At 41.6% G+C, this 26,201-nt stretch overlaps 1 protein-coding gene across 3 annotated transcripts; it reads right to left on the bottom strand.

Moving 5' to 3' along the window:
• Positions 1-62: 62 nt before the first annotated feature.
• On the bottom strand, positions 63-25,865 carry flvcr2b (FLVCR choline and putative heme transporter 2b). 3 transcript variants are annotated; one of them, XM_066676978.1, is made up of 12 exons: positions 25,165-25,865; positions 23,630-23,957; positions 17,427-17,568; positions 15,405-15,545; positions 13,973-14,040; positions 11,413-11,516; positions 7,944-8,054; positions 7,534-7,639; positions 7,254-7,365; positions 6,916-6,971; positions 5,951-6,065; positions 63-3,701 (listed from the first exon to the last, which is right to left on the bottom strand). In XM_066676978.1, exons 1-11 carry the CDS (start codon positions 25,419-25,421, stop codon positions 5,991-5,993), a joined length of 1,500 nt encoding a protein of 499 aa, XP_066533075.1. In that variant the 5' UTR covers positions 25,422-25,865; the 3' UTR covers positions 63-3,701; positions 5,951-5,990. The 3 variants fall into 3 exon arrangements, 2 of the variants coding, with proteins under 2 accessions (XP_066533075.1, XP_066533076.1); XM_066676979.1 differs by lacking the exon at positions 5,951-6,065; XR_010803883.1 differs by having other exon boundaries at positions 3,668-3,701; positions 5,951-6,971.
• Positions 25,866-26,201: the final 336 nt, after the last annotated feature.

The raw sequence follows: 26,201 nt of genomic DNA, 5'->3' as shown, positions 1-26,201 counted from the left end.
TGGATGAAAAACACATTTAAGAACAATTCTGGGGGAAAATGATGACAATTTGGAGACAACAATAGAAAGAATCGTAAAATTTATTACAACTACATGTGCTGATTTTTATTTTCTTTCAGTTTGTAAAATCAGACCGTACAAAGAAGACAGTTCATCTTCTAAAGACATTCCAGTTTCATCAAAATTAAACATACACACTATGACTTTATTAACTCCTCAATCCTCAGGGAGACTCTTGCCCATATAAGGACAGTCAGGTCTAAGCTGGATTTCTCTATGAGGAAAAATTAATAGGAATTTTTGAAAATTCCTATAGCACACTGTAGATAATAAAACATTCTTCCACTGAATGTTGTTGCTGCATCTTCTTAGATATAAAGTCATTAAAGGGAAGGTCTATGATTGTGGGGAAATGCTGTTCTCTCCGGTTGTTTACATTTGGATGCTCTGTGTCTTTTAAGATGAAATGGTGAGTTTGGGGAGAAAAACGACTGTTGTTTGTGTCTGAAGCGTAACGTGTTGTATGTTTTTATTCACTGTTTGGATTCTCACAGAAAATCAGTTGTAACTCGAGTAGTTTAGTTTTGTAGCACTTTAGCTAATGCAGTTAGCCATCTCCTGAGTTTGGAGACATTTCTACATTAAAGGAACACTACGTAATATTTTCACCTTAAAATTACCGCTTCAAAATCATTGATATGCTCCTCTAACCTGTAACAGAGAGAACAGAGCCACAGTCATTGCTACTCTGGGCTCAGCACTGCAGAAATAGCACTATGTATCTTTTGGAGGAGGGTAGAAAACCACCAACATTCCTTCTGCTCCCTTTAAGGAACACAAGGTAATATTGGGCCTCCTCTAGAGTAATTCATTTTTACAGCACTGTACTGAAATCAATAGGGAGGGGTATGATTTCCCACACTCCTCCACAATTACATAGTGCAGTTTCTGCTGCTCTGAGGCCATGGTAGTGACAAGAGTCTCAATTCTCCCTATTACAGGTCAGTGAAGCCTCACAATAATTCTGAAGCTGCAATTTGTAGGTAGAAATATTAAGGAGTGCTCTTTTACATGAGAAAGCCTAGCACCGGACCCAGACACTTTGTTTTTTTACCTATTCACAGACACTGGGGCTTCGTAAACACATTAGAGCGGTTTCCAGAGCAAACCGACTTCAGAGCAGCACATGGAGAGGAATCATCTTCTGACTTTTTAATTTGGAAGCTTTCTAATTACAGCCGTGAGTGTGGCCTTAAAAGAATCGAAATATGACCAGTGACGACATCTCCCCACCCCCTACCATTAAAGTCATTGCAGTGTTAGCTAGTAGCATGTAGCATGACTGGAAGCCTGTTGTCCCTCACAGGACACGATGGCAAAGAGTTTTCAAACAACACATCCATTTCTATCACAGAGAAATCCAGCCAGTCCTTATACGGGCAACAGACACCAGGGAGTAAGGACAGTGATCTCACATTAGATACAGTACTACATCAAACGCCCACAGAATTAACAATATCCGTTACAGTTTATTAAATAAGATGTTAAGAAAATAGAGGTGATGATTCAATAAATAGGCTTTAAACCTGATTCACTGAGATGTGGAAACCTTGGCAGTGCTGTGATTCTCCTTTCAGTTTCTAAACGTACATTTGTCCAAGTTACTGTTTCTAAAACAGCCGAGAATTCCAAGAAAATAATAATTCGTTATTTATTTACATTCGTACAAAAGTTAAAGGCACGTTGTTCATCAGCGCAAACCCTTCATCTTAACCTTACCATTAAAGTCTAGTTCAGTTTTTAAAACAACAGTCCAGTTTATAACCTCTATCTGCTGCTTCTGTCACACGGAGTTACACCAGAGTTTTGTGTTTGGGCATAAAACGTGGCACTCCAAAGGTTTTATAGAATTAGGAAACAAATTAGAGGAAAATTAAAACATAAATAAATGTGCACTAAGGAATTTAAAATAACTGCTGGTGTGTGTTACTGTAGTTCATCTACAAAGCCACTAGGGTTCCCTAACAATCCTTAGCCAAGGCGACCTCCAGTGGCCAAGCAGATGAAGCACAACAACACAGACAGCCTCTCCACGCCTGAAACTCAAATAACAACTTTGTATGTTTTAATTTTTTTACAGCTTTGTTTTACAGTAAATTGAATAAAACTCTCCAGTATTTTGTATTTTATTCGATGATTTTCCCACGTGTTCATTTCTTTTTACCGAGAACAGAAGCAGGGGTCAGAGATCAGACCGAAGACTGTTGGATTACTCCTTTAATGCTGTGTGTTGTTCTTACTGCAGCACTTTGTCTTACATCCAGCTGCACATTTGAACTTTGACCCATAGAATAAAGTGCGAACAAATACTATCCACCCTTCTGCCCCTTTCTCTGATTCATAACCCCCTCCATCATCCTCCAAGCGCGCTGTAAACATAGAGATGGAGAGTGTTTCACTGGGAGACGGCGGAGAGTGGTGATGAATGGAAATGGAGGTCCTCCTCAAAAAAGTGGTAAATGGTGGTGGACACTCGCTGCTGAGGTTTGGATTAAAGCACCTTTTAATGAGGCACACGCAGAGTGTTCAAAGGCAAAACGGTCATTCATCATGAGATTTCCACACAGTGTGAAGGACAGCTGCTGTGTTCAGATGATGCAGGAACTAACGCAGGATCACTGCCGCAGACACGAAGACGCTCGGTTCCATTCACCACCACTGTATTCTACAATCAACCATTTCACACAGTACACTCTCCATCGCTGCGCTTACAGCTCACACACGGAACTATAGAGGAACTGATCATCGGTGGAGTCCCCCTTTAAGGAAAGCTTTACCTGATAAAGAATGGAAGCATAAACACTAGAAGTGAGAGACCTCACTGTTCAGAGACAGGAGAGGGTTTAACACGTTTAACATTAGGTTTAAAACACTGTGAAAGGTATTTAATGCAGTAATTAATGTAATATACTTTTTATTTATTTATTATCACTGTTTCAAAGTGCATTCATTTTCTGAGGTGAAAATACTCTTCGTGTTAAAACAAACGGTTTATGTTTATTTGCAGTAAAGGGTCTAGGACTGAACTGTGGAGCTGTGGCTGTGGATTTCTTTTAAAATACTGAAGGAAAAGGAGTCTCCTGAAAAAATGGAAATGGTGGATGTTGTAAGCTTTCACACATTTCTCTGTTAAAAGATTTCCTGCGATGTGAGTAACGGGCACTGAGCGGCTGTTTTTACAGAAGTGACACAAGCGAGAGGTGGTCTCTGAGTTACGCACAGTGCAACTCTCAGAAAAACCGTTGCCGTGGCGGTGCCCTCAAGGTCCATATTCAGGACCTTTAATTAGGGGAATGTAATTGTACTTTATTTATACTTTTATTGTGTTCTTTTATTCTCCACAGTTGTTAATGAAAGATGACAGAGATCCCCCTCTCCTTCTGGAGAAGAGAATGTAATGAACCTTTAGGAACACAACTGGACTTTTAAAGGTACATTACACGGTTTGTACCTTTAGTGACAGTAATGTACCTGTAGAGTACCTTTAATTCTGAGTGTTTGTGTTCATTAATTCAGCTCCACTTTCAGGCCGGACTCAGACTGTGGTGCTACAGCAGCATCTTAATACGACACACACTCACACACTGATGTGGGTGTGTTTACATTTTGGTGGCAGGAGAATTCACAGCTGATCCATTTTCCTGTAAAAAACACATATTACTTTTAATTATCACACCATTTACTAGACTTTAAATATCATTTTACACTAAGACTCCTGTGCACACCCTGCACATCATCGCTGTCCAAATAACACCCCTCCAAACTGGGAGCTCTACCGGAGGCAAACACTTTCTAAACGCTTACTGTACGAGTGGAAAGAGGTTTATTAGAAGACATTTTGGAGCATATCTACGGATCCGTTTGTCATGATATTTCAGTACAACGTAGAGAGCACTGCTGGGTTCAAATGATGCGAAAAAAAAAAAAAAAAAAAAAAAGCTGTTGTTGAAGATCAGACGTTTGATTCCCAGCGATACCTCCGACATCTGAGGCCAGGAGTGCTTTCTATTGCATTATTCTGATTCTACTGGTCTCTACCAGTCTCTACTGGTCTCTACCGGTCTCTACTGGTCTCTACCGGATTCTACTGGTCCCTGCCAGTCTCTACTGGATTCTGCCGGACTCTACTGGTCCCTACTGGAATCTACTGGTCCCTGCCGTTCTCTGCCAGTCTCTGCCGGACTCCACTGGTCTCTGCCGGTCTCTACCAGTCACTGCCGGTCTCTGCCGGACTCCGTTGGTCTCTGCCGGTCTCTACCGGACTCTACCGGTCTCTACTGGATTCTACTGGATTCTACTGGAATCTACTGGTTTCTAAGGGGAACAGTGGTCTTTGGAAACCACAACAACGGCGGTGGTAACGTTAAGCGGTGTTTACTCATGGTGTATTGGCGTGTTGTTGTTGTTTGGGACTGAACACAGCTCCGTCATCAGTTCAGACAGATCAGTAGAGTTTGTTCCTTCCTTGTTGCAGCGTCCAGCTCTCGCTGGATTCTTTCGTCGGCCACCGATCCGAGGAGCGTTCGAACCTCTTCAAAAGACCACGGCGTCATTTTACGAGCTGCCGTCGTGAGTCGGATAAAAACAAACGTGATAAAAAAAATGTTACAGATGGAGAGTTTGTGCATGGTGCTGTGTGTCTGGGCTGATGTGACAGATCTGAAAAGTGTGTGTTATGGTAAAAAAATTTAAAAATAATTTATTATTTGGACAGCGATGATATTTATGTGCATATACATTTATTAATGTTAGATGTCTGCATTTCAGTGAGTTAATTGAGTAACAAGGTTAAGGAAAGGTTAAGCTTTGGTCAGAAGAAGTGAAGCCTGTATCAGTATTTTCTGAACTGAAGGATATTAATGAGGAGCGTGTTCCTCTCTTCACTGCAGTAATACTCTCTACTCTCCTGGGAAGGCTTTACACTAGAAGATGGAACATTGCTGTGAGGATGTGATGGCTTTCACCCTTCATGAGTCCCTTATTGAGATCAGGTGCTGATGTTGGATGATTAATTTGGGCACTCCAACACATCACAGAGGAACTGTAGAGAGCTCCATCACTCCAGAGAACACAGTTCCACTGTCCCATGGCACAGTGCTCGGGCACAGTGTGGGGGTAGCATTCATTAACTCATTGCACTGAATCTGAATGAAGCTGGTAATGAGGGTAATTTGCAGTTTTCAGAAGAGGCCAATTTGAAATAAACAAAAAATAATGTGTTTGATTCTGTCATTTAAAATGTTATGATTAAAATATAAATGAATAAATAAATAGAAAAAATAAAGCAGAATGTAAACAGAAGGCAATGTAGACAGCTCAACAATTTCAACAATACAGTATAATTGTGATAGTGATGTGATTGTGAAGCGGTTGCCATGGTGTACAGTGACTGTGATTGTGAGAATAATGGTCATTATAATCATTATTGTAATGGTGACTGTGTGATTGTGATGGTGATTTTGAATATTGTGAAATGATTGCTGTAGTAGAACAGACTGTGCTGTGATTATAATGGTGATTATTATTATTGTGATGGTGATTGTGATTGTGATTATTATTATTATTAAGATGGTGATTATTATTACTGTGATTGTGATTAATATTATTATTGTGATGTGATTATTATTATTATGATGGTGATTATGATGGTGATTGTGAAAGTGATTATTATTACTGTGATTGTGATTATTATTATTATTGTGATGGTGATTATGATAGTGAGTATTATTATTGTGATGGTGATGATTATTATTATGATGGTGATTATGATAGTGATGATGGTGAAGCGGTTGCCGTGGTAAAAGCAGGCCGGTGCAGTGCTGTTAATTATTATTGTGATTCTGATATTTAAGATCGTGATGGTGATGATTGTGAAGCGTTGCCGTGGTACCTGTCCCAGTGAGCAGTGGTAAAAGCAGGCGGATCAGTGATTATTGATCAACATGATGGGGGTTAAACAGAGCCATGGAGCCGTAATCCAGACCCTCACGATGACCAGCAGCAGCCTTTGGGGTGGGGATTTGATAGTGGAGGAGGATGGAGGGGTGGGGGGAGTGGTTACAGACATTGAGCTTCACACATAGACACAAAAAGTGGATGCTAGGCCTGGGCAATAAGTACTGCTTACTGTCTGAGTAATAATATATTAACACTGAATAAACAATGTATTTAAGAGGAAGAGCACCTCTGGCTTTTTAAATCATTCCCTCATTCATTCACTCACACAGTCACTCTTTCACACACATAAGCATTTCACCCACATTTAATAAAATACTCCACACAGATCCACTGTTTAGTGTTTTGCGTCGAATAACACCATAGATTTGTGGTTTATTTTAAGCAAATGATGTGATCTGTTCGTGAGTTCACTACCTGAGTCAGCTGCAAATGCTTTTACAGTACACTAGGTGGTGCTGTGTGTTTATTACTATGTAGACAACTAGAGTTTAGCCCAAACCAATACAGCAGCACACAGTTTAACAAACTATTTGGGACTGATTCAGTTTTGACTTTAATAATGTGGTCAAAAGAGCTGCTGTTCTGATCTGCATCGATTGTAAAAATCATATGGGTCACGGATTATTATTAATTTCAAATAAAGGTGTGAGAATATTGCCCGGCCTCTGCAGTGTGTGGGCGGTGAGACTTTAACAGAGCTGCAGAAAACACAGTAGAATTAACAAACAACACACACACACACAAACACACACACATTCACTTTGCATAACACTAGTGCTGTTATTTACGACACCAGAGATGAGTTTACAGTGTAAGAATGGACACAGTGCACCATGCCACTGAGGGTAATATTAATATTAATATCCCTCTGGATGTTAAAGCCTGTGGAGTACTCACAGTAGTCGTGGCGATCTGGTTCGCCCTCTGTCTGCGTAGATCAGATTTGATCAGAGCTGAGAAGAGACGATATCATTAGATCAGATCTAAGCTAACTCGCTAATTAAAGCTCATTAGATCAGACAGATGTAACTTATCAGATTCAGCAGAAAAGTAAAAGCATGCATCGTTTCAATCTGCATCTAACACAACATCATCAGAGTTAGCCACACACACACACACACACACACACACACACACACAGGGTCAGGAACAGAGAGACAGACAGAGACAGACGGAATGAGACACAGACAGGGTGACAGACAGACAGAGAGACAGGTGTATGAGGAGGACAATACCTGTTAAAATGGTCCCTATCACTAGAAACGCACAGAGGAAGAGATTTCCAGCCAGTGTCCCGAAGCTGTCGATTATATTTCCCTGACAGATGGTGAAAATGATACCAAACACCTGCAAAAGACAGACACACACACACACACACACCACTCTAACTCTAGTCCAGTCTTTCTACACTGTGTCACTGGTAAAACGTAAAATAGCTGAATTTATATAAACAGGTGTGTCTATGGACATGCAGTGTGTATACACACACACACACACACACACACACACACACACCTGAGCAGAACAGTTCAGAAGGCCAGAGGACATTCCTTCAGACTCTGGATATGTCAGTTCTACAGCAAACTCAAAACCCAGAGGTAGATACCCGGTCATAAAGAACCTGAAAATAACACACACACACACACACACACACACACACACACACAATTTAAAAGTATGTTACAAATGAACATACAATAAGAAAAATAGTAACACTTACATACCAGTTAATTACACATCAGTAAATATGTATATATTTATATAATCAAAGACTTAATGAAATTTACTAAAGAAGCTACAATGTTTAACAGGATTCGTGAATTTCCTGCAGATAACCTTCATCGCTGTCGTCTATAAAATCCACATTAAACAGAAAATACCAGCTGTTAAATGTATTATTAAAACGATAAATATGAAGGCGTTACCCAAGCGCTCCGGCGGTGATGAAGACCACCCACAGTTGAACCCAACCGAGAGTGAAGGCGAACACCACCATCCCCACCAGGGACATCACATACACCACCAAGGTGGTCTGTCTGAGAGAAACACAGGAAAATGGGTGGACGTTCACTTTTAAAGCAGCAGTCAGTTATTTTCTCCATTGATTCTTTTTCATGGTATTTAACCTGGTTTAAACATGGCCGCCTCCATGTGGGGGACCCACTCTGTGGACCATAAACAGGTTCAATTCCTTCAGTGCGGCTGAGGCGTAGCGAACAGATTTAATAATATGTAAATAATATATAAATAAATGAATAAAAATACGTTAATAATATATTTAATAATAATAAGTTAAAACTGGGGCGATACAAGGATTTTTTCCCAGTGGTTCATACTGTGAGCAAAACACTGTGGGATACAAAGGTCAGAGGTCAGAGTAACCCTCCAGTGCTGCCATCTGGACAAACATCTCCCAGCCCCCACACAGAGAAGCTAGTTTTTGTGTGATGTGGGGACATCACATATACTTCCATACATTTCCAAGAATCTTAACTTAACATAACCTTAGCTACTGTTAGACAAAATTTATCTTGAACCCTAATCCTAAGATTAAACCTTACTCTTAACATTAATTATGACTAATACTAGTCTTAACCATAAGAGAACCAGCTTGTTGTCCAAGAAATAAAATAGGTCCCCAATGTACAGTATAATACAATGTAAAGGTATAAAGAGGTTTTCATGTGAAAAAGGTGATAACTAATTTTAATCCAGTCTGAATCTGCAGTGTGTACAGTGTTTAAAGTCTGAGAAGCGAATTTAATCCAGTCTGAATCTGCAGTGTGTACAGTGTTTAAAGTCTGAGAAGCGAATTTAATCCAGCCTGAATCTGCAGTGTGTACAGCGTTTAAAGTCTGAGATGTGAATTTAATCCAGTCTGAATCTGCAGTGTGTACAGTGTTTAAAGTCTGAGAAGTGAATTTAATCCAGTCTGAATCTGTAGTGTGTACAGTGTTTAAAGTCTGAGAAGTGAATTTAATCCAGTCTGAATCTGCAGTGTGTACAGTGTTTAAAGTCTGAGATGTGAATTTAATCCAGCCTGAATCTGTAGTGTGTACAGCGTTTAAAGTCTGAGAAGTGAATTTAATTCAGTCTGAATCTGCAGTGTGTACAGTGTTTAAAGTCTGAGAAGTGAATTTAATCCAGTCTGAATCTGCAGTGTGTACAGTGTTTAAAGTCTGTGAAGTGAATTTAATCCAGTCTGAATCTGTAGTGTGTACAGTGTTTAAAGTCTGAGAAGTGAATTTAATCCAGTCTGAATCTGCAGTGTGTACAGTGTTTAAAGTCTGAGAAGTGAATTTAATCCAGTCTGAATCTGCAGTGTGTACAGTGTTTAAAGTCTGAGGAGTGAATTTAATCCAGTCTCAATCTGTAGTGTGTACAGTGTTTAAAGTCTGAGAAGTGAATTTAATCCAGTCTGAATCTGCAGTGTGTACAGTGTTTAAAGTCTGAGAAGTGAATTTAATCCAGTCTGAATCTGTAGTGTGTACAGTGTTTAAAGTCTGAGAAGTGAATTTAATCCAGTCTGAATCTGCAGTGTGTACAGTGTTTAAAGTCTGAGAAGCGAATTTAATCCAGTCTGAATCTGCAGTGTGTACAGTGTTTCAAGTCTGAGATGTGAATTTAATCCAGTCTGAATCTGTAGTGTGTACAGTGTTTAAAGTCTGAGAAGTGAATTTAATCCAGTCTGAATCTGCAGTGTGTACAGTGTTTAAAGTCTGAGAAGTGAATTTAATCCAGTCTCAATCTGTAGTGTGTACAGTGTTTAAAGTCTGAGATGTGAATTTAATCCAGTCTGAATCTGCAGTGTGTACAGTGTTTCAAGTCTGAGAAGTGAATTTAATCCAGTCTGAATCTGTAGTGTGTACAGTGTTTAAAGTCTGAGATGTGAATTTAATCCAGTCTGAATCTGCAGTGTGTACAGTGTTTAAAGTCTGAGATGTGAATTTAATCCAGTCTGAATCTGCAGTGTATACAGTGTTTCAAGTCTGAGAAGTGAATTTAATCTAGTCTCAATCTGTAGTGTGTACAGTGTTTAAAGTCTGAGAAGTGAATTTAATCCAGTCTGAATCTGCAGTGTGTACAGTGTTTAAAGTCTGAGAAGTGAATTTAATCCAGTCTGAATCTGCAGTGTGTACAGTGTTTAAAGTCTGAGAAGTGAATTTAATCCAGTCTCAATCTGTAGTGTGTACAGTGTTTAAAGTCTGAGAAGTGAATCTAATCCAGTCTGAATCTGCAGTGTGTACAGTGTTTAAAGTCTGAGGAGTGAATTTAATCCAATCTGAATCTGCAGTGTGTACAGTGTTTAAAGTCTGAGAAGTGAATTTAATTCAGTCTGAATCTGCAGTGTGTACAGTGTTTAAAGTCTGAGAAGTGAATTTAATCCAGTCTGAATCTGCAGTGTGTACAGTGTTTAAAGTCTGAGAAGTGAATTTAATCCAGTCTGAATCTGCAGTGTGTACAGTGTTTAAAGTCTGAGGAGTGAATTTAATACAGTCTGAATCTACAGTGTGTACAGTGTTTAAAGTCTGAGAAGTGAATTTAATCCAGTCTCAATCTGTAGTGTGTACAGTGTTTAAAGTCTGAGGAATGAATTTAATCCAGTTTGAATCTGCAGTGTGTACAGTGTTTAAAGTCTGAGAAGCGAATTTAATCCAGTCTGAATCTGCAGTGTGTACAGTGTTTAAAGTCTGATGATTGAATTTAAACCAGTCTGAATCTGCAGTGTGTACAGTGTTTAAAGTCTGAGAAGTGAATTTAATCCAGTCTGAATCTGCAGTGTGTACAGTGTTTAAAGTCTGAGATGTGAATTTAATCCAGTCTGAATCTGCAGTGTGTACAGTGTTTAAAGTCTGAGGAGTTAATTTAATCCAGTCTGAATCTGCAGTGTGTACAGTGTTTAAAGTCTGAGAAGTGAATTTAATTCAGTCTGAATCTGCAGTGTGTACAGTGTTTAAAGTCTGAGATGTGAATTTAATCCAGTCTGAATCTGCAGTGTGTACAGTGTTTAAAGTCTGAGGAGTTAATTTAATCCAGTCTGAATCTGCAGTGTGTACAGTGTTTAAAGTCTGAGAAGTGAATTTAATCCAGTCTGAATCTGCAGCATGTCCTTAATTAAGTTTGACAATTGTAATCATGAAGAATTTCTAATTTTCCAGTGTGAATCTGTATGAATAAGTAATTGTACAACATCTGGAACAGAAGAGATTGCAGTAAAATTAAGGTAATTTTTATGTGATTAATGTGATTTGTAATTGACCAATCAATGTTGACTGGTTTCATCCAACAGCCTCTTGTGTTTAAACTAATCCAGATCTCACAGTGGTGCTCCTCAGAGACCCCGCTGCTACTCAGAGATTAGAAACAGATGTGCAGATTCCAGTGGTTTATTACTTGTATGTCTTGGTTTTGTCGAGCCAGATGCCACAGATGAGTGAACCCACCATCCCTGCGATGACGATGGTCAGGCCAATTCTCCCAGCATTCACCTCTTCACCCTGAAATACAAAAGAAGGTATTCGTTAACCTAAAGCACCTCTGAAATAATCAGCTGTAACTTGGGAAGTGTTCCGCTCTAAGTGTGTTAAGCTCCAAAGGCAATGTTTTAGAACAAGAAAATTCCTCTTCTTTCTGACTGTGGAAAAAGGGAAGTACTCTCTGTTTTTATGAGACTGAACTAAGTTCTGGGTCTTTGCTTCTTAAATTAATATCAAAAATTCAAATATAATCCTGAGGGTCTGGAGCCTACCTGGAATCACTAGGTGTAAGAAGGGAACACACCCTGGAGGGGGCGCCAGTCCTTCACAGGGCGACACACACACACACACACACACACACACACATCCACTCACACACTCACAACTACAGACACTTTTGAGTCTCCAGTCCACCTACTAACGTGTGCACCACACTCCTCACAGACAGTCACCCGGAGGAAACCCACGCAGACACAGGGAGAACACACCACACTTCTCACAGTCACCCGGAGGAAACCCACTCAGACACAGAGAGAACACACCACACTCCTCACAGACAGTCACCCCGAGGGAACCCACGCAGATACAGGGAGAATAAACCACAATCCTCACAGACAGTCACCCGGAGGAAACCCACGCAGACACAGGGAGAACACACCACACTCCTCACAGACAGTCACCCGGAGGAAACCCACACAGATACAGGGAGAACACACCACACTCCTCAGACAGTCACCCGAAGGAAACCCACGCAGACAAAGGGAGAACACACCACACTCCTCACAGACAGTCACCCGGAGCGGGACTTGAACCCACAACCTCCAGGACCCTGCAGCTGTGACAGAGACACCACCTGCTGCACCACCATGACACCCTTTAGGAAAAATGATCTGATTTATTTAAAAGAAAATCTAAACCTGTTTCAGTGAACTGAGGAGCAGAGAGACTTTATCAGTGTCCAGTAACATTTCTAAATGATGAATCATTACAGTGGAATCAAACACTCAGCATCAACTAATTTCCTTTTACCTCGGCTAATCTTTCTATAATCTTACTCTATCAGTTTTTACAGCTCTATAAAGTGTGTTAGTTTTAGTAAATCATACACAGATCAGAAAACTCCACTCTGCATTATATCACAGTCAGCGCATGCCATTGTCTCCGTGAGTGAATTCCTGCTAAAACCAGTGGGTATCTACGTCTCCTCACTGTGAGATTGTTATTATTATAAAATTAAAAGGGTAAATTAAAAGATTATTCTAGTCTTTATTTTAGTCATTGTTTTCTTTTTTTGAGTGAATGCATAAACTGTATTTTTTTATCTGATTTAATAAATTTGATTTATGATTTAATAACAGATGCGTTAAAAACTACCTGTGAGGTGTGTTTAAGTCAAAACATTATCACTTCAATATCAGGAGATGTTCATGTCTCCAAATGAAAAGTGGAGCTGAGCATCCACTGATTTAACAAATGTTTGTTTCCTGCAGCTGCTTCCAGAGGAAATGCCTCCCACTGATTCAGAATTCCTGATAAACTCAAGGCTGAATGTGAAGGCCAGAAAGAGACATGTTTTGGAAAGTAGGTGGTCTTTTTTTTTTTTTAAATCACAACCAAACCTGGGATAAAGAATAAACAAATTCATCCAAATCAAGGAGAATCTAAACAGAACACTGTCCTTCAAACTCACTCTAACCTACTACTTAATAGAAGAACATTATCTTATATTTCTTATTTGTCTTATATTATTATTGTTTTGTGTTTATTGTGATTATATTTTTAAACAAGCCCCACACTCACTGAGAAGGCATTAGTTAAATATACAGTGGTGTGAAAAAGTGTTTGACCCCTTTATGACTTATTTGTTTTGCATGTTTGCAATGTGTGGCCATCTGTTCGTGACCAAACTGAAATGAACTTGGGTTCTTCAGCAAGACAACGATCCAAAACACACCCGCAAATCCACCTCTGAACGACTGAAGAAGAACAAAGTGAAGACTCTGGAGAGGCCTAGTCACAGTCCTGACCTGAATCCTATTGAGATGCTGTGGCATGATCTTAGAAAGGCGGCTCATGCTCAAACACCCTCCAGTGTGTCTGAATTACAACAGTTCTGTAAAGATGAGTGGGTCAAAGGTCCTCCACAGCGCTGTGAAAGTCCTGTGAAAGCAGGTGTTGCTGCTAAGGGTGGCCCAAGCAGTTATTAAGGTTCAGGGGCAAACACTTTTTCACACAGGGCCACGTAGGTTTAGATTATTTTTCTCCCTTAATATTTAAATCCTTCATTAAAAACTGTATTTTGTGTTTCCTTGTGTTGTCTTTGACTAATATTTAAATTTGTTTAACGATCTGAAACATTAAAGAGTGACAAACATCCAAAAAAACAAGAAATGAAACACTTTTTCACAGCACTGTACATCATTATCGTAGCGGCCTAAGGCTTCTGCACAGTGCTGTCGATGGTGGGTGGAGCTTACCTCATAGTGTTTGATGATCATTTGGTTGAGCAGTGTACCGACAGCGTAAAAACAGCCAACGTTTAAACCTGAATAAACACAGAGAGGAATAGTGACACACATTGATCAGGTGCAACATTAATGACCTCCTTGTTCCTATGGGGAATGATTTGGGTGGAGGACCATTGTCACTCGTTCACTTAAAGCATGAATAAGTGCTGAATCAGAAAGAGAGGGCCGTGGGGTCCCTGTCGCCATCGCTGTTGTGTGATGGTTTTAGCTTCAGTGATATTAAAGGCCACCATGAGTTTACGTAAGTTAGATAATAAATCTATAAATGCACTGGGGCCATCCTTAGTTCAAAGATTAAAACTCATAAATCAAAAACATATAGGGTACTCCCTCAGACACAGACATAAGACAGTGTTAGGCACAGTCTCTGAAAAAATAAATGTTAGCCATTGCCCTCTTGGCCTACTATAATTATGTACTATTAGAAATATCTCTAATAATAATATTAATTAATTATTAATATTAACACAATTAATATTATGTCACAGCTCCAGGGTCCTAGAGGTTGTGAGTTCGAGTCCCATTCTGGGTGACTGTCTGTGAGGAGTGCGGTGTGTTCTCTCTGTGTCTGCGTGGGTTTCCTTCGGGTGACTGTCCGTGAGGAGTGTGGTGTGTTCTCTCTGTGTCTGCGTGGGTTTCCTCCGGGTGACTGTCCGTGAGGAGTGTGGTGTGTTCTCTCTGTGTCTGCGTGGGTTTCCTCCGGGTGACTGTCCGTGAGGAGTGTGGTGTGTTCTCCCTGTGTCTGCGTGGGTTTCCTCCGGGTGCTCCGGTTTCCTCCCACGCTCCAAAAACACACGTTGGAAGGTGGATTGGCGACTCAAAAGTGTCCGTAGGTGTGACTGTGTGAGTGAAAGTGTGAGTGTGTGTCGCCCTGTGAAAGACTGGCGCACCCTACAGGGTGTGTTCCCGCCTTGCACCCAGTGATTCTGGGTAGGCTCCGGACCCACCACTGCCCTGAACTGGATAAGGGTCACAGACAATGAATGAATAAATAATATTATTATTATTTATAGCACACTATTGTATTTTGGGTCACAAAATTTGTGTTGAATTTCCCCCCAGTTTTAGTTCTTTATCCCAATCACTGCGCACTAAAAGTTTAAACCTGGTCCATGTACCTTTCATTATTTGTTTTCTGTTTCTAATTCTCAATTAGAAAAACTGAGAATGACTCCCTCCCCCATTTTAAATGGTATCACCAAAAGTACACGGACCTCTGGGCGATTCACACTGTGTTCACTTTGATTTCTCTGAGAGTCGCCAAGAGGTCTGTGTATTTTTATATCATGTGCCACTGACCTTTTCCTGTTGGATTAGTAACAGGAAAAAATAATAACGGAAGGTACATTAACCAAACCCTGTGTTTTTTCCGGTACATTACCGTAACTGATGATGAGGAGGATGAAGGCTCTGTTCCGGAGGAGTCTGAGGATGGAGGAGGAGTACGAGTAACTCTCCAATGGAATCTGACGAGCTACAGACTGGGCCTGAGACGGAGGGAGCTCTGGCTTCTCCTGAAACACTGAGAGAGAGAGAGAGAGAGAGAGAGAGAGACACACAGAGAGAGAGAGAGAGACAGAGAGAGAGAGGGAGTGAGTGAGAGAGAAAATTACATACTACAAACAATATTTCTAAAAGCAATCATTTATATCAAGCTCAACTCTACAACATTAGATTAAGAATCTTATTATTTATGCTCCATAGAGTGGGTCCCCAACAGGGGGGTGTTGATGTTTGTAATAGTGTGATAGGCTCAGATGTCTCTCTCTCTCTCTCTCTCTCTCTCTCTCATGTCTCTGTTTTGTTTTTTTCTGTGATTTTTTTGTACTTTTTTTTTCTACTTTGTACCTTCCACTCTTTCTTTTCTATCTTCTTTCGTTCTATCTTCTCTACCTTCTACCTTCTTTTTTCCTTTCCTCTTTGGTTACTTCTTTAATTTTCTGCCATGTTTATTTTTCCTATACACCCTTTCCCTATATTTCTTCTGATATACCGTTCTTCCTCCTATGCTTCTTCTTTTCTTTCTGTCTCTCTCTCTCTCTCTCTCTCTCTCTCTGATTTCTGGCTGTAAAGTTAACCTGGTGGGTCTGCAATGGTTGAGTGGTGTTGTGTCGGTCCTCAGGCTGGAGTTAATGGACATGTTTATGTTTAGTGAAGGGTGGGGGTGGGTGGAGGTGAGCTCAAAGTCCAGCGTGTCCCGTCGGATTAAATAGACAACCCTCAACCTGAGGGTTTAACTCAGATCTCAGGAACTCTTCAAATCTCTTCCATTTTTTAAAGTGCACATTCACATTCTGGTGAATATGTAAATAATGCATATGCATATGTAAATGATGGTGATGAATATGTAAAAACACTTGGCTGTTTGTCCGAAGACAGAAGGACATTCAGAAGTGTTCTTTACTGGGAAACAGTTTCCACTCATGTGACCCATCCACAAACGTGACTTGATTGTTTTGCAAGAGCCTTGTGGCTCAGACAGATAACTCTTACCATTTAACACTACACAGGGAAAGGGAGGGCGACACAGAGAAACTGCTGACTGAGTGAGAGAGAGAGAGAGATAGATCTGTAAAATGTGGGAGGAAAATTGTTTCATTTTCATATCATTACCAATCTATTGTTTTATTATTGTGGTATTACTGCCATTGTTTTGTTTTATTGGAAGGTAATGTTCAGAGTCAGGATGATTAATAATTTCTGTGTAATAATAATGTTTGTAATATTAGCTCATTTTTTATTTTAAAAATAGCTCTGAGAGTGTTGTAGTAATTGAAGTGTAAACTTGTCGAAACAGAAAACTGTCCAATAAGGATTCAGACTAAAAAGCTAGTCCTCCAGGAGCCTTTATTTTAATTTAGGGAACAACTTCCTATAAAACAAAAGTCCTTTCCTGTCATTTCTTCTTAATCTTCTAGATTTTTTATGTTTTTAAATTTGATTTTCCAGTTTCTGAGTTTAACCAGTTTCTCATTTGTCTGAATGTGATTCAGTATGTGATTCAGTATGTGATTTAGTATATGATTCAGTATGTGATTCAGTATGTGACTCTGAAAGTGCTTCTGAATTTCATCCAGTAAATGATTCTGAATATGGTTCTGAAGGCAGGTTTGAAATAGATTGATCTGATTCAGTTTGTGATTCTCACTGTGATTCAGTATGTGATTCAGTATATGATTCAGCATGTGATTCAGCATGTGATTCAGTTTGTGATTCTCACTGTGATTCAGTAAGTCATTCAGTATGTGAATCTGAATGTGGTTCTGAATTTGATTCTAAACGTGATTCAGTATGTGATTCGGTATGTGAAAGGGAAAGCTTGTCCGATCTAGAAACAGTAGCTAAGATGAGCACATTTGAGGGCGGGACATTGATGGAATAGTTATGGACAGTTCCTTCTTACCAATGAGCACCAGGAAGAAGAGGAAGGTGGCCACGCCCGCTGTGATGTAGAACATTACTTGGATGCGACTGGCCAGCTCGTCCAAGTCCTCAACGTTAGGAACCAGGATGGGAGGGACCAGGAACCCAATGGCTACCCCAAGCTATGAGAGGAACGCAAGCAGAACGTTTAAAAAGTAGTTAGTAATAATAATAATAACAAATGACATTTATAAAGCACTTTTCAGTAACCCAAAGACACTGTTACAGTAGGAGGACATGGAAAGAACAGTTACAGTTGGACAGTAACAAAATGAAAGGAACAAATAATACATAACCCAGTAGGAATAGTACTAGGGGCTGGTCTAAGGTAGGCTTCAGGAAATGCAGAGATTATAGGCAACAGGAAATAGGTGTGTTTTAAGGTTGTATTTGAATAATAATAGAGAGGGAGAATGTTGAAGTTCTGGAGGGAGGGAGTTCCGGAGGCACGGGGCATGTCTTGGGAGGAGACTGCGCAGGTTGGAGTGGGGAATGTTGAGTAAACCGGCTGAGGAAGATCTGAGAGTGCCCTTAGGTGTGTCAGGGTTAAAGAAGGTCAGATAAATAAGGAGGAGTTCAATTATTGAGAGCTTTGTAGGTGATCGGGAGGATTTTGAACTGAATACAGTATTTAACCGAGAGCCAGTGGGGGGTGTGGAGAACCGGGGTGATGTGGTGGTGGGACCGGGTGTGGGTGAGGAGACGAGCAGCAGAGTTCTGGACCATATGGTGTTTATGGAGTAGTGAGGAGCTAATGCCAGAAAGAAGTGAGTTGCAGTAACGGAGACGGCTGGAAATGAGGCATTCGGCAGTGGACTGGGAAAGACGCGGGTGGTTTTAATAACGTAACTCACATGTGAGTCAAATGTAAGTGTAGATTTGAGGATGACACCAAGGCTATGAAGCGCAGGAGAGGGGGCAGAGCAACATCGTCAGTTGAGAGAGGACTGTTTAGTTTTTTTTAGGGTGGATTTGGAGAGGTGAGGGTGGAGAGGACGAGGTCAGTTTTATTACTGTTAAGCATCGGGAATTGTGTGTCATCCATTGCCTGATGTTTGAGAGGCAGAGTTCAAATTTGGAGAGAGGTGGGTTACTGATGGAATTGGACTGGAGGTAAATCGGTGTGTCGTCAGCCTAACAGTGAAAACCAAGATTAAAATTATGGATAATCTGGCTGAAGGGTGGTATGTAGACAATGAACAGTAAGGGGCCGAGTACAGAGCCTTGAGGGACCCCTTGTGCGATGGTGGAAATGGTGGAATTATGGCCAGAAAGTGTCCACAAATTGTTTCCTATCTGTTAAGTATGAAGCTATATATATTTCCAAATTCTGGAACGGTGGATTTAAAGTCACCCAGCACTGGGCTGTGGAGCAGTGGAACTGTGTTCTTCACTGGGGAGAGTGATGATGCTCTGTTGAATACCTGTGGAACGGTGTTCCAGCACCTACAGTAAAGCCTTTCCAGAAGAGCAGAGACTGTGTGAGGTCAGAGGCGTTCTCTGGAGCTCACTGTTATTCCGCGCTGTGACTGGCCGGCTGCAGGAACGCCGCTGACGGTCAGCAGGAGAGCGAGCTGGTGTTTGGGTGAATTAGCAGATCGTGTGACCCTGTGGTTCTGGATAAGGAAGTGAACACTGCTCACTCAGAGCTGGGTGAACTTCGGTGTAAAAGCTCCTGGCTGAGAGACAAACTCCTTGAGCAGTGAAGGGTGGTGTAGCACTGCGCCAGGATTTTATAATCTCTGCTGATTATGAGCAGAACGAGAAAAACCCTCAGAAACCAGCAGCTCAGCCCCTCACCCTCCCACGCTCTACCAGCCAAACACACCTGGTGCTGACGGTACATTTTCATATCACCACTCCCCTGTTTTCATCTTTACATTTTTACTGAAACACATCTGCTCTTCGGCACAAGGTGGAAAACAATCAGAGAGAATGGATTAAAAGAAGTGATCTAATGTCACGTTATTTTGCTTTTTCCTGCCGCGGCCTAATGTTTAGGGAAGAGGGCTTAGGACGGGAAGGTCATCGGTTCAAGTCCCACAACCAGCAGTAAAACTAGGAGCAATGAAACATGGAGAAACACACACACACCTTTCAATATGTTCTCTGTGTCTCGGTCTGAAGTAAATCACATATGAAATGTATTATATTTTAATTATTCTATGTAATCAACCTGAACTTCTCTATGTGTTCTCTACGAGTTCATCATATATAGTGCCTTTCACAAACCCAAGGACCCTTTACATAAAGGAGGACACACAAACAACACAGAGGAATAAGCTACTGGAGTAAAATGTGGAAAATGAAATGCAGTGAATGGACAGTAAGGAGAGCAGAGGTTGAGGAGTGGAGACGGGGAGAAGGACAGTACAATGGAATGAGTCCAGACAGAAATGAAGGAGCCAGACCATGTAGAGCCTTGAAGGTGAGAAGAAGGATTCTGAATTTAATCCTAAGCTCAACAGGAAGCCAGTGCAGCTGCTGGAGAACAGGGGTGATGTGTGCTGTACGCTCGGTGGAGGTGAGGACCCTAGCTGCAGAGTTCTGGATGTGTACTGAAGAGGGTTTAACAGTGGAACTGGACGTAGAACAGTGGGCTGCAGTAATGAATACGAGAGAAAGTTAATTCACCAACACTTCAGCGTCACTGTCACTGTCACTGAGCCTGGGACATAAGTGTTCAGTGTCACACAGAAGATAAAACACGGTTTAGTGAGTAGATTAACACGAGAGATAAGAGAGAGACTCGAATCCTGGAGGCAGCCAAGGTTCTTAAAGGAAGGGCCTGGTTTAATATCAACAAGGAAGTTGGTCTGTAACCAGATGTTTAACTCCATAACTCCACTCTAAGCCTGGGCAGAGGCAGCAAGGGAAGAAGTGCTGATGTAGATTTGGATATCGTCAGAATAGCAGTGGAATTTTAAACCATGTTTGAGGATGATCTGAGCAACAGGAGAAACATAAATAATAAAAGGCAAAGGACCAGGGACAGATCCCTGAGGAACACCACAATCTACCGGGGCCTAATAAGATTCAGGAGAATAGTAACATACTGATGTCTCTCAGCGAGGTCTGAATGAAACCACTGAAGGGCAAGGACAGAAAGACCAATAATGAGAGTCTTGACATAAGCAGGTTGTGACTGAGCGTATCAAAAGCTGATGTTAAATCCAAGAAAACAAGGATATTAAGGAATCTGGCGCCTAGAGACAGCAGCGAGTCTTTAACCAAAACTTTAACCAGAGCAGACTGAAGCGGTTTATATCCGTTTTTATCGGTTATCTGAAAATAGAAAATCCTGCAGCTACAGTGGCTACAGTTCTTACCATGATTTACAGACACTGGGGCTTCGTAAACACATTTGACCAGTTTCCAGCACAAACCGACTGCAGAGCAGCACACGGAGAGGAAATATCTGAACTTTATACAAAGTATTTTTTGACTATAATCTTGAAGTATGCCTTTAAATCAATCCCTAATCGAGTCCAGCTCAGTAAGACCCCGTGAGCCAGCGCTAGTTAAGGGTCTAGTGCTCCAGAGTTTCACAAACCTTTCAAGACCTTGAGGCCTAGTAGAGCATCACCTATCAGCGGAGTCTGGAATGCAAACCCTGAGTGAACACCGCAGCCTGAGGGGACACCGCGGTGACTACCACAGGTCAGTGACCTTCCTGCAAAGGTAAAAACTGTTTTAAATATACCCTTATAATACCTCTATAACAGGAGGTCCAGTGTGAACGCTGGAGTGGACAAGACCTACACAGGCCCCAGTACAAACCACAACACTGCTGTGATACTGAGACTGTACATGACAGAACCAGACAAGAGCGATGACCGTGGTGTCATCACGGGGTGGGGAGGGGGGGGGGGGGGGCTTTAAACACACTGCACAGGTTCAGTGTCCAGCTGAGACAGATAACATACAAAGGTCAGATCATTAAGAACAGAAGCCCATTCCAGTGTGACATGTCGGGGAGGTCATAATGTGCTCAAACTCACTTAAAGGAGCACTAGGTGTTATTCTACATTCACCGAGCTGTAAGAACCGGTTCTCTTCTCTAGTGACTTCTTCAGTGCTTTGGGCTCCAATGGTGTAGTGTTAGAGGAAGATTAGTTGGTAACTACAGGTACATGCTCCACTGGGTGTTCAAATACGTTTAACGTTTTTCTGAAACTGTAATATAACTGTAATTCAAAATTCAAACTCTCTCCTGCTCTTCTGTTATCTTCAGGTAACGGTGCATCATTAAATAAGAAAATGATCATTGTCTTCAACAGAAAAGAACCTAAGACTGAAGCCGTGTGGAGAGTGAAGAGTTTATTGGGCGCTGCGTTGGTTCTGAGCTCCATCAGGAAAAAGCTGCAGAAGACTGTGATGGGTTTGTTCTGTTCTTGGGGACGATACTGTGTCCAAAAGTCCGTGTGAGTGTGGGTTTAGACCAGTTACAGATGGATGTTTCCATGTTCCACTTCATTACAAATAATAAACTGACAATTATGATTTTTAATACTATGCATCACCTTCATTTATCAGTCACTAAAAAGTGATAAAAGAGTGGGAGAATGATTTAATTTTATGACAAAAAGGCTTTAAATCGTGTTTTACCTGAACGTACACCTGACATTAAGAAGCCGTAGGTGGAGAAAGTTAACTCGCTCGCGTTCAGCAGGTTAAACCTCTCCTCTCAGGGATCATTCAAAGTCAAATAGCTGTCGTCTGAGTCCTGCACTGACATAGTTTCCTTGTCTGTTTTCATATCCTTTCTTTCTGTTCTTAATTTAGGGCAGAAACAACAACTCAATTTGAAATTAAATATTGGTGAACGAATAAAATAAAAGCCCAAAGAATATTAAAAACCGTCTAAAGCTGAGGGCACTTTAAACCTTCTTTAGCAACAAAACCCTCCAGGTTCTTTATTGAATTCAGGTTCTGTGGAGTTTCCCTCAGGGCCCTGTGTTAAATGCTAATGAGAGGTTTGTTTTTGTACCTCTGCTCTCTATAGAATATTTACTCACTTGGGCAGACGTTAACCTTAGCCTCCTGTGTCCACACCACTGCTCTCTGTACATGTTTAATGTGTTTAACACTAAATTCAGCTCCTGTTCATTAATAACACATCCATCGTGTATCAGCTTCTGATTTTAAGGGTGTTTATAACAAAACAGATTATTGAGTGTAGTTATATTTATTGACATTGTGGACAAATCCGTCCTGCGCATTCGTTGATAATTGGAACAGAAGGGGTTAACACAGAGTTTGAGTGAACTATCAAAACAGTTTTTATTCTACGGAATTCCGGGGAGAACAGTACATTCAATACATTTAGCCTTTTACCTCCTGTTCTCCGAAGACCTCGCTTTCTGACTCCTCTTCTTATACTATGTTCTGTCTGACTCTTAAGCAAGGTGTCTGTTTGTGATTGGACCTCAGTTTGTGTGCATCAGCGTTGCTAGGCGGTTGCTATGTGTGTATAACTGTTTTTCTGTCTGGATATGTAAGTGTTATTGAACATTCTGTTCTGCCTCAGCTGATTAGCAGTGGGTACCCGCCAGTCTCTACTTCCTGTGTCACTGCTTCTTTACACTTCGTCAGCCTGTCTCTACTTCCTGTGTCACTGCTTCTTTACACTTCTTTACATATTGCTTGCTGTGAACCCCTGACCTTCCTGTTTTGACTACTGTCCTACATGTACTTATGTTGCCTAAACCTTGCAGGGTTACTTTAATGTCAACTAAAACCAAACCATACAATTACTTTTATTAATAATATTTTCCACAATATTTATGACAAATGTTTCCAAAGTTTACCTCCAAATGACACGTTATGTTGATTTCCTAAATGAAAGTAGGTTGACGTCCTTAAATATGGCATGTTCTGCATATTTCTGAGTATAACTGGATCAGACACAGTAGTGCTGCTGGAGTCTATAACCAAACAAATCTGTCCTCTGTCCACTGATGAAGGACTAGAGGACAACCAGCACCAACAAGGTGGACCAACGAGGGAGGAGTGTCTCACAGAGTGGACAGAGAGTGGACACAGGGTTTAAAAACTCCAGCAGCACTGCTGTGTCTGATCCACTCTACACCAGCACAACACACACTAACACACCACCACCACGTCAGTGTCACTGCAGCGCTGATGTTTAACTGTGTTTTTAAGTGAGTTTTTGGGTCATACCTGGTTCCCGAAGACGCCGATGGAGCAGGCGGTGGAAACTTCCTCTGAGCCGAACCACACAGAGGCGATCCTCGAGGGCATGCCCAGGATAAACACCTGCGCCACAGAGCAGGTGAACTGTCCCAGGAAGGTGACGGGGAAGAGATCTGGCCGGGCGCTCGCCACTTTCAGCCATGTCCCGATACAGTTTAGCGCCGTGGCCACCAGAGCGATTATTCTGAGACCCCGCTTCTCCAGGAGCCAGCTCACTGGGAACACCAGCGGCACGTAGGTCAGCATGTACACCATCGACAGCCAGTCCACCGTAAAAGAGTCCACACCGTAGAACCTCACAAAGACAAACAGAGACACAAACATTAGCACTGACAGCACTGACCCCCGTTCCCCACCGTAGAACCTCACAAACACAGGCGCATTATTCTATGCCAAAAATATCACACCATGAAATTTTAAGGGAGTACTCACACCCTGTTTCCTCGTACCGTGCCTGAGCAAGATTGTCCCCATTCACCACTAAATGCACTCACACTGTCCACGACCCCAGCACACTTACACCATAAAGCTGTGGCTTTTTGCCTGTAATAAAAGCACTGCTGCACAACACAGTGGAGTTCAGGGTTGTACTTTATGGCGTACATCATGCTGAAATCGTAGACACATCCAGGCCACTAATGTGGCTTTCCACCGCATGGGTCCGGCTCACTCAACACGGCTCGGCTCGGCTCGCTTGTCTCTAACAGGAATCGCTGGTTTTGAAAACCACAACAACAACGTCGGTAGAGTGAGGCGCTGTTTATTCATTGTGTATCACCTGTTGATGTTGTTCTTTGTTGTTTGGACTGAACACAGCTCCGCCCCCAGTTCTCACAGATCAGTTACTTGTTGCACGTTCGGCTTTCACTGGAAATTTCTTCAGCCATCGGCCCAAGGAGCGTTTAAACCTCTTCAAAACACCTCGAGGTAAAGTTACGAGCTGCCGTTGTGAGTTTGATAATAATAAATGTGAAAGCTGCTGTGGCTTAAGAGATTTTACAAGCGGTGGTTTGTGCTGGATTTGAATGAGCTCTGCGTTTCCTGATGATTGACAGGTCTCTGGCCAGTCAGAGCTCTGCACGGTTTACACCTCACCTTTTAGTACCAACTCGGCTCGGTTGGAACCCGGAGCGAACCGGGACTGAAAACGTACCCAGTTCCAGGCACCAGGACCAGATTTGGCCGGTGAAAAAAAGTAAAAGAGCCGTGCCCAGTCGAGTCGTGTAGGTTCCATGCAGTGGAAAAGCACCATACCTGTCAGTGTAGGGGCTGCTTTGTAAACAAGGATCAGTGAGGAAAACAGTGACTGAAAAGAAGTGAAACGACTTGGCTCATTAAATGACAGTATAGCAGTTTGACAGAACATTGAACAGCATTCACAGAGTCGCTACCACGTAAAAAACAATGGAAATAAAACAGAGAGGAGCAGAGGGGATTAGAGAGAGAGTCATCACTAACGAACACAGTAAGACAGAGTGTAAGACGTGAAGGACATGGTTCACCTCATGAAGATGTTGTTGATGATGCCGTACTGGATCCACTGGAAAGAGTTACACAGGGAGTAAGAGCTGAACACACACACGATCAGCCATCTCCTCTTGTACAGATGTGTGGTAGCTGTGTTTAAACCATGGCTCTCACACTGAACCTGGACCTCAGTTTCATCAGGAACAGAGTTCTTTAACTGACCGTCCACGGAATAGGGGTTTTCACTGCTGTCATTGTGGCCATTCGCCTCAGAACCGGACTTATCCCCCATAGTCTCCACTCAAAACTCAGCATACACAGCGCTGGTCTTGATTTTGCTGTAACAGTAAATGACCAGTGCTGGTCAATACAAGTGTACAAGACCCAGAACCTAATACCTCATCAATACTCAATTACAGACACCCAACACACACTCAGTAAACACTCCAGAGCTCCTCAGACTCTTTATAAAAACAACCCGTCTGTCGTTAAATCAAACGAAACCGAGACGAGACGGAGGAAGCGACACTGTCAGTCTGAATGAGCCAAGCATAACTCCTCAGAACTTCCTCCAAAGCTGCTATCCTCGTCCACAAAGAGTTATTCTGTAAACTCCAGAAGAACGGCTTCTCTCTCAGAGGTCAGTCCTCGTCGGGGAAGGTTTAAACGTGTCTCTGTTTGAGGTGAAATCCCATGTAAAGTCACGTTAAAGTCCAGAGAAGTGAACTTCAGCCGTTCACGAAAACTCTGACAGTCAGCGACGAGTCTTAACGATTTGATTCGTTGAGTCGATTCTTTTTGGAGAACCCTATGAGCCGACTCCTGACAAAGAGCCTCTTTGTTTTGTGTGTTTGATTGTTTTGAACTTGTCTGAGGTTGGTTTGTAGATTACATTGAGTTCGGACACTCAACTGGTGGCATTTTTTATTTTAAAGTGTAAGTAAATTTAAATTGAATTTACAGTTTGAAACTCACCAAGTACAATGTGTGTTTAATGGTCGTTTTATGACAGTGCAGTGATATTTGACCTCTGTATTTAACTCATCAGGGGCAGTGGGGCATAGAGATTAGG

Source organism: Hoplias malabaricus, chromosome 7 (genome assembly GCF_029633855.1).
Source record: "Hoplias malabaricus isolate fHopMal1 chromosome 7, fHopMal1.hap1, whole genome shotgun sequence".
Classification (NCBI taxonomy): Eukaryota; Metazoa; Chordata; class Actinopteri; order Characiformes; family Erythrinidae; genus Hoplias; species Hoplias malabaricus.
Note: the sequence above shows the minus strand (reverse complement) of the source record. Positions and strands in the feature narration are given on the sequence as shown.

What these genes read in the sequence shown, in the direction of transcription:
- flvcr2b (XM_066676978.1), bottom strand. Translation starts at nt 25,421, where the DNA reads ATGGGGGATAAGTCCGGTTCTGAGGCGAATGGCCACAATGACAGCAGT. An exon ending in TCGGCGTCTTCGGGAACCAG is followed by an intron (nt 17,569 to 23,629) that starts GTATGACCCAAA and finishes TTCCTCTCATAG; the next exon opens with CTTGGGGTAGCCATTGGGTT. An exon ending in CCTCCTCATCATCAGTTACG is followed by an intron (nt 14,041 to 15,404) that starts GTAATGTACCGG and finishes GTGTTTATTCAG; the next exon opens with GTTTAAACGTTGGCTGTTTT.